Genomic DNA, 14,664 nt, shown 5'->3' on the forward strand with positions numbered 1-14,664 from the left:
TTCTGCTTGTGGTCTGTGAGTGACACTGACACGACTACGATGAAATGATCCCAGATATTTCCCTTTAAACTGTTTTTGAACTATTCTACGTTTTCTGGGACTAATTCTTCTGTGTGTGTCTACATTAGAGAGAGAAAAACAGTCAGTCAGTCTGTCTGTACAGACATAGTAATGGACGAATGTGGATGTTTAATGATTACCTATATACTGTAGCTAATGCAGCTGGGCTGGACCACACAGAAGCCCAGGGCAGTACTTAGCATGGCTGCACAAGCATCTGGTACTGTCCATGTGATGAAACCACACTCCACAGAGACACACAGTCAGTCCTGTGCAAGCATCCACACTCCCATTTTAGGTGCACCTAGCCACACGTATGACTGCCTGTACAGTAGTTTCAGCAGGCCTGCGCTACGGAGGCATATTTCACGTGGGACATTTACGGGGGGCCTTTTACAAGGTAAATAAACCGTCGACTCATACTACATGTACTGTACTGGGGAGGAAGAGCTGCTAGTCAATTACCTATGGTTAGTTACAAGGAAGTCTCTGTCTCCCTTCCAAGCCTCTGACTTACAGAAGTGCCCACTGGGTGCCCAACTCTCCACACCTCCTTTATGGGGTTATCTTGTTGAACTGGTGTGCGTTCAGTATCAGAGTAATAAGGATTTGTATGGCAGGGACTGCTCTCGAGCAGAGCGCACGATGTGAACGATCGAGGCGCCTCGTCACGTTTTGTAACGACTTCTTCATGACCCTCTGATCCAGGAGCTGCCCTGGGGGAGATGAAGGCCATGGAGGTGCTGCAGATCAGACGCGGTCTCCTGTTCTTCCTGCTCGCCACTGCAGGGAGGTCACAGGTCAACCCAGGTACAGGGACTCCGTCCGTCTATGATAGTGTGCCACCAAACACAGCAATCAGATATTAGATAGCAAACGTTATCGTTGCAATTGGTCACCCTCAAGGATTGATCCTTGAGGGTTTAGGTTGGTTGAGGGGCAGTTCTATGGGCTTATGTGAAGCCGTCTGTGACATTGCTTGTAAAAAGGGCTAAACAATTAATTTAGTTCAATACATAGTACTTTCTTAATTGACACTGGGACAGGATGGTATGGTGGACATTAAAGCACTGGTGGATTGCTGGTAGGGTTCAGATATGTCAAGGTTATTCAGTTTGTGTGGGTGAGTGAGCGAGTGTGTGTGAGAGAGTATGTGTGTGAGAGAGAGTATGTGTGAGTGGTTTATCCAGCGGTCAGAGAGCAAATATGTGAGAACAGACAGGCCTTTTACAGGTGGGGGGGCACCTCGGAAAATGTCTGAAAAGCTCTCGGTAGAGGGGATCCTGCTAAAACAGCAGGATCTGCCCCCTGGTTTCAAGTCTGGTGTGTGTGTGTGTTTGTTTGTTTGTTTGTTTGTTTGGGTATGTGACCGGTGGGATTCAGTCAGACATATATACCTCCTGGAGCTTTCACATAATGTAGCATAGCTGTTTTCGTCCTCAAATGTATGTCTGTGTGTTGACGAGAGACTACTGGAAGGTGGATGACAGAGTAGAAAGTGTATACACACAGGTCCTGTATGATAGAGGCGGATTGGTCATTAGACCAATAGAGTACTTTTTCTTTTATTTCGTTTTCAATGCGACCAACTCGCACCCTGTGATTTGTCTCGCAATTGGCTCTGGTACAAATGAGGGGAAAAGGGATGATAAATAAAGAGTAGGCATTAGCGAGGGAGGGAGGGAGGGGGGCACCTCCCATCTCTCTTGCTTGGACTGGCAGCTTCACAGTGACGCCTCTGTTCCAGCGCAGGGGCCTCACAGGCCTCCAGGAAGGGGAGGGGAGAGGGGAGGGGCCCTGGACACTTTGGGCTCTGTTGTAAACCCTACACATACATGTGGCTCGCACACACAAACACTGGTACACACAAACCAACAAGCACGGTATCATTAACCACGGTACATACATGTGACATTGTCCGCCCATGTTACAATGCTGGCCTTGTTATCGTTTGCTAAGTGCTACTTGCCACTGACAAGTAACTGAATGTGTGTGTGTGTGTGTGTTAATGCGCAAATGCATGTGTGTGTGTGTAGGAGTGTGCAGGTATCCCCTAGGCATGACAGGAGGCCAGATCCAGGACGAGGACATCTCCGCCTCCAGCCAGTGGTCTGAGTCTACTGCCGCCAGGTTTGGCAGGTAGGCCACTACTATGAGCCCAGACACACGCCTAACACTTATTACACACAAAGCATCAAATACACCAACGCTGAGATGAAGACATAGAGGGAAAGATGAGACACAACCTAAGCAAACCTCTATTTTTCTCCTCCTCCCTCTCCTCCTCCCCCTCCTCCCTTTCCTCCCCCTCCTCCCCCTCCTCCCCCTCCTCCCTTTCCTCCCTCTCTTCCCCCTCCTCCCCCTCCTCCCCCTCCTCCCCCTCCTCCCTCTCTTCCCCCTCCTCCCCCTCCTCCCTCTCCTCCCCCTCTTCCCCCTCCTCCCTTTCCTCCCCCTCATCCTCCTCCTCCCTCTCCTCCCCCTCCTCCCTCTCCTCCCTTTCCTCCCCCTCCTCCCCCTCCTCCCCCTCCTCCCCCTCCTCCCCCTCCTCCCCTCTCCTCTCCCTCTCCTCCCCCTCCTCCTCTCCTCCCTCTCCTCCCCCTCCTCCCCCTCTCCTCCCCCTCCTCCCTCTCCTCCCCCTCCTCTCTCTCCTCCCTCTCTTCCCTCTCCTCCCCCTCCTCCCTCTCCTCCTCCCTCTCCTCCCTCTCCTCCCTCTCCTCCCCCTCCTCCCTCTCTTTCCTCTCCTCCCTCTCCTCTGCCTCCTCCCTCTCCTCCCTCTCCTCCTTCTCCTCCCCCTCCTCCCTCTCTTCCCTCTCCTCCCTCTCTTCCCTCTCCTCCCTCTCCTCCCTCTCTTCCCTCTCTTCCCTCTCCTCCCCCTCCTCCCTCTCCTCCTCCCCCTCCTCACTCTCCTCCCCTTCCTCCCCCTCCTCCCTCTCCTCCCCTTCCTCCCCCTCCTCCCTCTCCTCCCCTTCCTCCCCCTCCTCCCTCTCCTCCCTCTCCTCCCCCCTCCTCCCTCTCTTCCCTCTCCTCCCTCTCTTCTCTCTCTTCCCTCTCCTCCCTCTCCTCCTCCCCCTCCTCACTCTCCTCCCCTTCCTCCTCCCCCTCCTCACTCTCCTCCCCTTCCTCCCCCTCCTCCCTCTCCTCCCTCTCCTCCCCCTCCTCCCTCTCCTCCTCCCCCTCCTCACTCTCCTCCCTTTCCTCCACCTCCTCCCTCTCCTCCCTCTCCTCCCCCTCCTCCCTCTCTTCCCTCTCCTCCCTCTCCTCTGCCTCCTCCCTCTCCTCCCTCTCCTCCCTCTCTCCTCCCTCTCTCCCTCCACCCCTCCTCCCTCTCTTCCCTCTCCTCCCTCTCCTCCCCCTCCTCCCTCTCTTCCCTCTCCTCCCTCTCCTCCCTCTCTTCCCTCTCCTCCCTCTCCTCTGCCTCCTCCCTCTCCCTCCCCTCCTCCCTCTCCTCCCCCTCCTCCTTCTCCTCCCCCTCCTCCCTCTCTTCCCTCTCCTCCCCCTCCTCCCTCTCTTCCCTCTCCTCCCTCTCCTCCCTCTCTTCCCTCTCCTCCCTCTCCTCCTCTCCTCCCTCTCTTCCCTCTCCTCCCTCTCCTCCCTCTCCTCCCTCTCCTCCCCCTCCTCCCTCTCTTACCTCTCCTCCCTCTCCTCCCTCTCTTCCCTCTCCTCCCTCTCCTCTGCCTCCTCCCTCTCCTCCCCCTCCTCCTTCTCCTCCCCCTCCTCCCTCTCTTCCCTCTCCTCCCCCTCTCCCTCTCTTCCCTCTCCTCCCTCTCCTCCCTCTCTTCCCTCTCCTCCCTCTCTTCCCTCTCCTCCCTCTCCTCCCTCTCCTCCCTCTCCTCCCTCTCTTCCCTCTCCTCCCTCTCTTCCCTCTCCTCCCTCTCCTCCCTCTCCTCCCTCTCCTCCCTCTCTTCCTCTCCTCCCTCTCCTCCCTCTCCTCCCTCTCTTCCCCCTCCTCCCTCTCTTCCCTCTCCTCCCTCTCCTCCCTCTCTTCCCTCTCCTCCCTCTCCTCTGCCTCCTCCCTCTCCTCCCCCTCCTCCTTCTCCTCCCCCTCCTCCCTCTCTTCCCTCTCCTCCCCCTCCTCCCTCTCTTCCCTTTCCTCCCTCTCCTCCTCTCTTCCCTCTCCTCCCTCTCCTCCCTCTCCTCCCTCTCTTCCCTCTCCTCCCTCTCCTCCCTCTCCTCCCTCTCCTCCCCCTCCTCCCTCTCTTCCCTCTCCTCCCTCTCCTCCCTCTCTTCCCTCTCCTCCCTCTCCTCTGCCTCCTCCCTCTCCTCCCCCTCCTCCTTCTCCTCCCCCTCCTCCCTCTCTTCCCTCTCCTCCCCCTCCTCCCTCTCTTCCCTCTCCTCCCTCTCTTCCCTCTCTTCCCTCTCCTCCCTCTCCTCCCTCTCCTCCCTCTCCTCCCTCTCCTCCCCCTCCTCCCTCTCCTCCCTCTCTTCCCTCTCCTCCCTCTCCTCCCTCTCCTCCCTCTCCTCCCTCTCCTCCCTCTCCTCCCTCTCCTCCCTCTCCTCCCTCTCCTCCCTTGCTCTCCAGACTAGACTTTGACGAGGGCGACGGGGATGGGGCCTGGTGTCCTGACATCATGTCTGAGAGGGACGGCCTGAAGGAGTTCCTGCAGGTGGACCTGCGTTCGCTGCACTTCATCACGCTCGTGGGCACCCAGGGTCGCCACGCCGACGGCATGGGCAACGAGTTTGCCCAGCGCTACCGGATCAGGTTCAGCCGCGACGGCGGCCGCTGGGTCTCCTGGCAGGACAGGAACGGTCGGCAGGTAAGCAGAACAAGCGAGAGAGACCAGGAGACGGTCCAAGTCTGAACGATACAACTCTTTTTTTTATAAAACTTTATTTAACCTGAAGACCAAGCCAAGACAGTGATAGCAGTTCGTACACATTCAGAAGATGAAAACATGTAAAGCACAGTTATCAAACATCTGGTGGTGTTTGCACACCACCTAAACAACATTTCGAGTACGAGTTTCGAAGCGAAACATGTTTTGTAATCCTTCCCTCTGGGGCCCGGTGATTGTCCTGCCACACTGGTATGCCCACCCAGCACCCCTAGTCAGAAACAGCCCTGTTCTGGATTCCACGACTTCCTTTTCTTGCGTCAGGTGATCGAGGGGAACAAGAACGCCTATGACGTGGTGCTGAAGGATCTGGAGCCGCCCATCATCGCCCGCTTCGTGCGCTTCATGCCCGTCACCGACCCTTCCATGATCGTCTGCATGAGGGTGGAGCTCTATGGCTGTGAATGGCTAGGTCTGGCTCTCCTCTAGCTCAGTCTGTCCCACACAGTACCGTCGTATGACAGCGTGTTCCTGCAGCAGACACTTTGATCTAAAGCAGCACGCAAGGGGGATTTGAACCAGAGACCTCTTGATCAACATTATGCCCTACCACTGAGCTACATTGATCATCTCTACCTTGCCTCTGTCTTTACCCCCCCCCCCCCCTTCCTGTCTTCTTGCGTGTCTGTCTGCAGACGGCCTGCTGTCATACAGCGCCCCTGCTGGACAGCAGATGACCTACAGGGGGCTGGACATCCACCTCAACGACTCCGTCTACGATGGTGCTACAGGTGAAAGGTCTGTGGGCTGGAAAACTACAGCTGGGTGGTCTGATAACGAATGCCCACCCTAAGGTCGAGTGTTGTAATCCTTAACTCCACTCCTACATTGAGTCAGTGTGTCTCTCTAACCCCCCGTCCCCCCCTCCCCCCTCCCCAGGCTGGCGGAGGGCCTGGGTCAGCTGACTGACGGCACGTGGGGTCTGGACGACTTCCTCCAGAGCAACGTCTACGGCATGTGGCCTGGGTACGACTATGTGGGCTGGACCAATGAGAGCCTCCCAAAGGGCTACGTGGAGATGACCTTTGAGTTTGACCACGTCAGGAACTTCACCTCCATGAAGGTGAGAGGTCAGCCAGGAAATCCCCCCCCCCACTCACCCCCACCACCGGCCCCACCAACCCCTCCCTGCACCCCTATGAAAGATTATGAATCATTCTAAATGTCTCCCTTCTTCACAGGTGCACCTCAGTAACATGTTCAGCCGCGGGGTGAGAATGTTCCGGCAGACCACATGTTTCTTCCGCTCGGAGGCGGACTGGGAGGCCGGCCCGGTGACCTTCAGGCTCCCTGTAGACCGGGTCAGTCAAGGCGCCCGCTTCGTCACCGTGCCCCTGGGCGACCGCATGGCCAGCGCCATCAAATGCCGTTTCACCTTCAATGAGGCGTGGATGCTGTTCAGTGAGGTGGCCTTCCAGTCTGGTGAGCCCGGAGGTCCTGGTATAACATAGGAGTTTTACAAAAAAAACGATGATATGGCTTTCTTTGTTTGTCTCCCTCTTCCCTCTCTCTCTCTCTGTCTCTCTCTCTCTCCACCTCTACTTGTCAGGCACTTCTGTGTATAACACATCCCTCACCCCTCGTAAACGTGGCCACCCCACCAATATTCTACCAGGTAAAAAACTGTTACCATTGATCTAAAACAAATGGCTTTCTTTTTGTATTTATTTTCTCCAGACAAACTGAAAATATTTTGGATGGTAAACAGCACCCTCTCCTGTCCGTAAAGATGTCATGATGAGGGTGTCTTTGCCATCTGTCATTGTCAAATGTTGTTAGGTGTCCTTAATTCTCATGTCATCATCTGCACATATTTCATTGTAACCAACAGGGGATGACCCCACCCACAAAGTGGATGACAGCAATACAAGGATTCTGATTGGCTGCCTAGTGGCCATCATTGCCATCTTGTTAGCCATCATAGTCATCATTCTGTGGCGTCAGGTTTGGCAGAAGATGCTGGAGAAGGTGTGTGATCGTTTTTTTTTCAAACCATCAGTGTTAGGCAGAGAGAGAAGAATCAGTTATGTCAGTTATGTCAGTCAGCCATGGAGTCAACATTGGGGGGGGACGAAATCTGCTGGGGAGTCTGAAGGTCCCCCCCCTGAAAACTTTTTATGATTAGTTATGAATATGATTAAATGTTTTATGATAATTTCGGACAGCGTGCGTGGTTTCCTGTCGTAGCGTAGCACATTTATATTTTATTAATATTTTTATATCAATATATTGAGGGGGACATTTTGACCAGATTTGAATATTGGGGGGACATCCCCCCCCAATATATATTATGATTACGGCCCTGAGTTATGTGAATAGATTTAGTGATCAAAACACTTTTTTTTACACTCACAAATGTAAGCAGCCTTGCAGTCTGTAGCATTTGTAGACGTATGACGACTTCAGAACAACCTCCAGCAACAGCTGCTGCCTCCTCCCTGTAGGCGTCCCGGCGGCTGCTGGACGATGAGCTGACCGCTCGCCTGGCTGTCCAGACCCAGGCCTTCTCCTTCCACCACTCCCTGTCCAGCGACAGCGGCTCCAACTCCACCTCCACCTACGAGAGGATCTTCCCCCTCTGCTCCGACTACCAGGAGCCGTCACGCCTCATCCGCAAGCTGCCAGAGTTTGCGCAGTCCACTGAGGACCTGGGTAAGTGTGTTAGTGTGTGTGTGTATTGTACATGTGTGGGTGTATGTAAGACTGGTCCTATTTGTTTTCTGTGTCCTTCTTTAATATACAAAACGCGTTTCTTGACTTTACTACGTGTGTTTTTCCGGCTTCACCTCACGTGTTTCTTGATCTTCATTCGGGGGGGGGTTTCCTGGTGTTTCCGTGCATGCCTCTCAGCGGGGTGCGGCGCCCCGTCCAGGCTCACCCAGACCGGCAGCTCGGACGGGGCTCCTCACTACGCGGAGGCCGACATCGTCAGCCTGCAGGAGGCCGCCGGCAGCCCCACCTGCTCCATCACCTCGGTCCGCTTGAGCCTGCTCGCCGGGAGAGACGCCGCCATGAGGGAGTTCCCTCGGGACAAGCTCACCTTCAAGGAGAAGCTGGGAGAGGGCCAGTTCGGAGAGGTCTGTTGGAACCCTGTCAGGAGGGAGAGGGCTTGTGTTTGAGGGGGTTGGAGTGAGATGAGGGTCGTGCAGGTAAACGGAGGGGTGATTCTTTGTTTGTCATCATCAGGTTCACCTCTGTGAGGCCCAGGGCATGCTGGACTTTGTGGAAGAGAATCTGCCTGTGGAGAGCAGCGGTGAATCAGCCGTACTGGTGGCTGTGAAGACACTGAGAGAAGACGCGAACAAGAACGCAAGGTGGGAACGACAAATGTGTCCCCATTTACCAATTTTAGTGTTTGTTTATCTTTCTTCCTACACATAAAGGCAGAGACGCGTGTGTCATGAGAAATGTTTCGTAGCATGAAGCCCATTACCACGTCAACGCCGATGTCACAGCTGTTACCGTGTTCCGCGACTTCAGGAATGACTTCCTGAAGGAGATCCGGATCATGTCTCGTCTGAGGGACCCCAACATCGTGCGTCTGCTGGCGGTGTGTGTGGAGAGCGACCCCCTCTGCATGATCACGGAGTACATGGAGAACGGAGACCTCAACCAGTTCCTGTCCGGCCTTCAGCTGGAAGAGGAGGAGCTGGTGGAGGGCAAGAAAGAAGGAGGACAGGAGAACCAGTCAGGAGACAGAGCCACTGTCAGGTACTGTGCTCTGCATGGACAGGTATTGTTTACATGATCTGAATTTGACATCACATCACCCTTTTTGGGATACTCTGAGAGTAAGTCACGTCGGAGGGAGATGTTCTGCTGGAGCGGCAGTACACATTGTCCTCCGGGCGAAAATCGTTGTCTGTCAGACATCAGTTCAGATTCTCTCTCTCTCGTATTGCTGTCACCCTCAGCTACAGTAACCTGATCCGCATGGCCACACAGATCTGCTCTGGGATGAAGTACTTATCCTCCCTCAACTTTGTTCACCGTGACCTGGCGACCCGCAACTGTCTGGTAGGAAAGAGTTACACCATCAAGATTGCTGACTTCGGCATGAGCAGGAACCTGTACCGCGGTGACTACTACCGTATCCAGGGCAGGGCGGTGTTGCCTATTCGCTGGATGTCCTGGGAGAGCATCCTATTGGTGAGGACAGGGGAATGGGAATGATGATTGGATCTGAGTGCAACAACCTTATTTTAGTGTGTACAACATGAGCATAAACAAGCTACATAGAAGGCTGTGTCACATTGTTTCATGTCCTCGGGGAAAGTTTTTTCAGTCCTACTGCTAACACAACAGGTTACATATTATGCAACAGTTTTGCGTCTCTCCCTCCCAGGGTAAATTTACGATGGCCAGTGATGTGTGGGCGTTTGGGGTGACCCTGTGGGAGATCCTCACATTGTGTAAGGAGCAGCCCTACTCCAACCTGTCTGACGAGCAGGTCATTGAGAACACCGGAGAGTTCTTCAGGGACCAGAGCAAGCAGGTGAATGTACTCACACAGCAAATGTTCTCAAGTGTTCAAAAACACCAGGAGTGTTTATACGAGTCCATCTCATAACTTAACACTCAATGAGGGAAACGAACACTCCTGGTGTTAAGTTAACACTCGGAAATGTGCGTGCGTCTTATCTGAGAAATGTGTATCTGCTGAGCTAAAGCCCAGGTGCAGATAGAGACAGCTGGATGTGTTCTTCTTCTTTTCCCTTGTCCCTGATCTAACTGATTCTGTGACGATATCCCAGGTGTACCTGCCAAAGCCCAGGTGTTGTCCTGACGAGGTCTACAACTCGCTCATGCTGGGCTGCTGGAAGAGAAACGCCAAGCAGAGGCCCACCTTCCAGGAGATCCACAGCCAGCTAGTGGAGGACCAGGCATAGCTGCTGACACGCAGTAAACACATCCGGGACTGTGCAGCTTATTGACAGCGATTTCTCATCCGCTTTACTTTTGACCCACAGTGGCAGTTTCTGAGTATTCCTTTCTATTATATTATTTGTTTGTCTTGCCTTTTCATTTTCATGTCTCACCCCTCTCTCGTCTACATTAATTATACCTGATCATTAAAAAGATGGACCAGGGAAATAAATAGTTTGAACTATTATATATTTGATGCCATTTTAACAAAGGAGACAATGACAGGGAGTGCACCTGGTAATTGTATTTTCTAGCATTTGTAGAAAGAGATTTTGAATCAATTTTCGAGATTTTCATTGTACTGAATGAATTTTTGGTGAACTAAATATATGATGTAAATAAAGTCTACTGCAAATAAAGCTGTGTTTCTAAACAGTAAAATGTGTATCGCTTCACACTGCACACATGATACACACTGCAGTGCACACACACACACACACACACACTCCAGTCATGGAAATACTAACTTCTACTTTCCAACTTTGAGTATTTCAAATTTGGAGTTTGTGCAAACTGGTCCTTTTGACTATCCGTAGTTGTGTCTCAGTGGCCAATGGTTCAGTGAGTTGATGTCACACCACGTACTCCACGCTCCAGTCTGCTGTGCATAGGCTGCTGAGAAATGTCAACTGATCGAACCAGGGGGTTGTACACTCCGTATGATTTGTAGATAGAAACTTGTCTTATCATACGGTAACACTATTCATCACAACGTGCTAAGAAGTCTTCGTTTATTTAGCGAGAATGGATAACGTTGTTCTTGTGACCGGTGCAAACAGGTAAGCGAATTACAAAATCGTTTATGTCCTGCAGACTCGTCTACTGTAGTGCGTCAGATTTAACAATACAAAAATGACAGTTATTGGAAAGATTAGATTTCATTCGTTCAAAATAATTTTCAAGATTAACTTAATTTGGTATTGGCTGGATAAAAATATAAAGAATACATTTATCAAATCATGATTTGATAATCGGTTCATATAAAACATCTAATCCATATAAAAAATAAGAAACTTCAAAACAATTCTCCACAAAATATCCAATTTCACATTGGCCTAGCTGTTTCAGTACATAACGTAAAGTAGGCCTAACTGTAAAGTAACTTTTTAATATGTGGCAGGGAAGTGTACACTCTGTACTGCACATATTTTTCGGACCGACAAACACCCTATAATCCTAATCTGATGTGATACTCTGATTTTCCCCTGTGCAATGATGACCTGATGGTTTAAAATAAGCCTCCGTTTAATCGTCTCCTCAGTTGTGCAGTGCACTTTGAATAGTTGGCCTGTGTGTTTGTCCTGCAGTGGCATCGGTCTGGCTTTGTGTGAACGCCTATTGAGTGAAGATGAAGGCCAGTTGCGTCTGTGCCTGGCCTGTAGGAACATGCAGAGGGCAGAGGCCGCCCGGGCAGCCCTCCTGAACTCTCACCCCAAAGCCCACGTGGACCTGCTGCACCTGGACGTGGGCTCTGTGCGCTCTGTGCTCAGCGCGGCCCAGGAGGTCAAATCCAGGTACAACGTTCAGAAAATCAATCTCTGTCCCCTCCCCACACGTTCTGCAGGCCTTCCTTCTCTTCTGCCAAACACTATTCGAATACTTGTTGCACTGTTAAATTGGCTATACAATTTAATGGTCATGTCATTGTCCTACATTCCAAAGGTACAACCAACTTGATTACCTATACCTAAATGCAGGGATCATGCCAAATCCACAGTTGGACATGAAGGCCTTTTTCAAGGGACTGTTTTCAAGGTAAACCAACAGGCACTGAGACAATTATGTCAGTCAAACCTTACATCTGTGTACCCCCTTGTATACAAATCTATTTCAAGTATTGTAAATAGTGGAGTGTGTGTTTGTTTGTGTATGAGTGCATAAATAAACACACTACAATGAATATAAACAGTTAACGCACTGTACAGTGTGTGTGTTTGTGTAACCCGCAAAAGTCGTTTGGTTGTCGAGACAGTTTTGTCTGCTGTTCTGACTGTGCATCTCTGCTGCAGTAACGTCGTCAACATGTTTATGACGGGGGAGGGTCTGCTAACCCAGCAGGACGGCCTTAACTCAGACGGCCTCCAGGAAGTGTTCGCTACAAACCTCTTTGGTCACTTCCTCCTGGTATGACTCACATGCATTGGTTGAAGTAAACAGTAAAATATGCTAAAGACAATTTTGACTTGGCCTTGTAATTAAGAAAAAGGTCTTCTGGGGTAAAGTTGTATTCATTTCCTAAATATTTATGGAAACACTAATGAAGCCTGGAGGCAGTCGCCCAGCATCTTGTTCCATGAAGTATTAACGTTTGTTTCCATTCTGTTTGTATTCATGTTCACTCCATGACGCAGTCGGCTGAGTGACAGCTAATTACACCTGACAGAGACCAGACACCTACAGTGTTAGACAGTGGTGTTGGAGTTGTAACTCAGGCCTTAGTAATATCGTGCGTGCTTTGTGTGTATATTTATAGTAGGCTAAATGTGTTAAATGATCCCAAACTTGCATTGTGTGGTTGTTGTGTCTGTCTCTAATCCAGATCAGGGAGCTGGAGCCGGTCCTGTGCCAGACGAACCACACCTCTCGGGTGGTGTGGACCTCCTCCAGCAACGCCAGGCGCTCCGCCTTCCGTCTGGACGACATCCAGCACCGGCTAGGGACGGAGCCCTACAGCTCCTCCAAGTACGCCTCGGACCTGCTCAGCCTGGCGCTCAACAGACACATGAACAGCCAGGTTACTGTCACGCTACAACCAACCAATCACTGGTGTTACCCTGCCGCCATGGTCTCTCCTCAGTCTGATTCGGCCAAAGTAGAACGAGTAGTGAACATCGATTCTACAGGATGTAGCTAATGACAGAACGTGGAATCAGATTTAGCGGTAAGCAGCACCATCCTGATCATGTGTGTGTCTGATGGCTGCAGGGCCTGTACTCCTCCGTGATATGTCCTGGTCTGGTGATGACCAACCTCACCTACGGAATCCTCCCCTCCTTCTTCTGGACCCTCATCATGCCCATCATGTGGCTCGTGAGTTCAACAATCCCCTGGCACCTCCATTTTATTCAAACTGATTTGACAAGCAATACATGTTCAATGGGTAATGGTGATTGGAGTATTGTTGCTCAAATTGGATGTCGAACGTTCAATGTTCAATTTCCTGAACAGATCCGAATCTTCACCAACACGTTCACCCTCACACCCTACAGTGGAGCGGAAGCTTTGGTATGTCCATCATGCTGAGCGTATGCTCACTACAGTGCACACATCATTTAACCCTCGTGCTGCCTTCGGGTCACATGACCCAAAGGTTCATAACGAACCATCGTTGTGTTTACCCAATTTTACCCAATACAAAAACAAATAAAAATAATTTTCTTTTAACCTTCGCAATGTGGGGGGTCTGGGACAGCCCAACGGTTAAAAGAAAATGCTTCACTTTGTTTTTGTATGCGGTAAAGTTGTCGCAATACGACGGTGGGTCACAATGACTGATGGGTCAGAACGACCCGAAGATAACACAAGGGTTAAAGCACAGCATTTAAAAACAGCCAAAGCACTACATGTTTTCAAAAGGCTGTTTTAAACGTCTAACTCGTCAAACCGCATGCAAATGAAAATCCTCTAGTATTTTGTTTTATAGACTCTTCTTGGGTCTATAAAGGACTGTTTTTATATTTATGATTCAATATTTTTTATGTTTTATATAAAGCCATGTTCAGTTAAAACTGCAGTGATGAAGCTAATTTCAGAATATTGGTAACGTTGTTAATCTTGCCATACATTTTGTTACATTTACATTACATTACAAATTTCGAAAAGCCTGTTAAAAAAGAAACAATACAAAATGATTCCGCTGGCATCATCTTTTTGTGCCGTCTGCTCTTTCACAGCACTGGTTATTTCGTCAGAGACCAGAGTCGCTGGATTCAAGAGCAAAGTACCATAGTTTGACATCCGGCCTTGGGACCAACTATACGCAGTCGCGACAAGTAAGCATGTGCTGGGGACCTGGTTTGAAAAGGCAACCCTATGTTTGACATTTGAAATAATTTGCTGTATAAAACTGACTGACAAAATTGGTTGGATTGTGAAAATGTTTACATACTAGACTCTGTTATTTTATACTGGATATGAATGAATCCGTTAACAACATGTCTGGAGGTGGGACACACTACAGTGTTATTACTTTCTTTGAATTTCTTTTTTGTTTGATTGCAGATGGACATTGATGACAAAATGTCTGAAGACCTTTATGTGAAACTTCTGGAGCTTGAAAAAGTAGTACGGGGTGGACTAACTGAGGAAGACGAGGATCTTCTGGCCCACAAACAGTACCTCAACCACACAGACTAGAGGACCATGTAACAAACCTGAGCTCCGTGCATTGACCAACCTCATGTTGTACCATGGGATCCATTCCATCTGAAGTCACCCAAGTCTTAAATTAAATTTAAGGATATGGACTGGCAAACAGACCCATTACCAGCACCTCAGTCAATAGCTTTCCAACCTTGGTGAATATCACTACTCTACAGGAACGTATTGAGTAAGACGCTTCATCATGCTACCTGATGATTTTTTGTAGTTCAGTCAAGGTTGCACATTTTTGAATATCTGTGACTTGAAACAAATAAGTGCTGCTACTCGTTTTTTTGTACCGTAAAAATGTGGGGCAGTGATGCTTATCTGCATCAATGTTTTTAAAAGGACTGAAACAGATTAACTGTGAAACTAACAGTTAATAAAATGGAAAGTAAGGAGCGAAACTAGAACTTTGGATGTGTCTAGAGTGCCAGAGCATTTAAGAATGACTAGAATCTGCTTTATTCGCCAAGTAAGT

General features: G+C 50.2%; 2 protein-coding genes across 2 annotated transcripts; both read left to right on the plus strand.

Annotated features, from left to right (window-relative positions):
- Nucleotides 1-664: 664 nt before the first annotated feature.
- Nucleotides 665-10,194, plus strand: ddr2b (discoidin domain receptor tyrosine kinase 2b). Its single transcript, XM_062481945.1, has 16 exons — nucleotides 665-870; nucleotides 2,097-2,199; nucleotides 4,580-4,817; nucleotides 5,160-5,307; nucleotides 5,531-5,633; nucleotides 5,775-5,958; nucleotides 6,077-6,317; nucleotides 6,445-6,510; nucleotides 6,727-6,863; nucleotides 7,340-7,547; nucleotides 7,746-7,972; nucleotides 8,082-8,209; nucleotides 8,376-8,606; nucleotides 8,810-9,044; nucleotides 9,241-9,390; nucleotides 9,650-10,194. Exons 1-16 carry the CDS (start codon nucleotides 786-788, stop codon nucleotides 9,782-9,784), a joined length of 2,619 nt encoding a protein of 872 aa, XP_062337929.1. The 5' UTR covers nucleotides 665-785; the 3' UTR covers nucleotides 9,785-10,194.
- A 216-nt stretch (nucleotides 10,195-10,410) lies between these two features.
- hsd17b7 (hydroxysteroid (17-beta) dehydrogenase 7) lies at nucleotides 10,411-14,375 on the plus strand. The gene is made up of 9 exons (XM_062481993.1): nucleotides 10,411-10,600; nucleotides 11,129-11,335; nucleotides 11,484-11,576; nucleotides 11,831-11,945; nucleotides 12,361-12,555; nucleotides 12,747-12,851; nucleotides 12,990-13,046; nucleotides 13,715-13,813; nucleotides 14,043-14,375. Exons 1-9 carry the CDS (start codon nucleotides 10,566-10,568, stop codon nucleotides 14,175-14,177), a joined length of 1,041 nt encoding a protein of 346 aa, XP_062337977.1. The 5' UTR covers nucleotides 10,411-10,565; the 3' UTR covers nucleotides 14,178-14,375.
- Nucleotides 14,376-14,664: the final 289 nt, after the last annotated feature.

This window comes from Osmerus eperlanus, chromosome 16, assembly GCF_963692335.1.
Source record: "Osmerus eperlanus chromosome 16, fOsmEpe2.1, whole genome shotgun sequence".
Lineage (NCBI taxonomy): Eukaryota > Metazoa > Chordata > Actinopteri > Osmeriformes > Osmeridae > Osmerus > Osmerus eperlanus.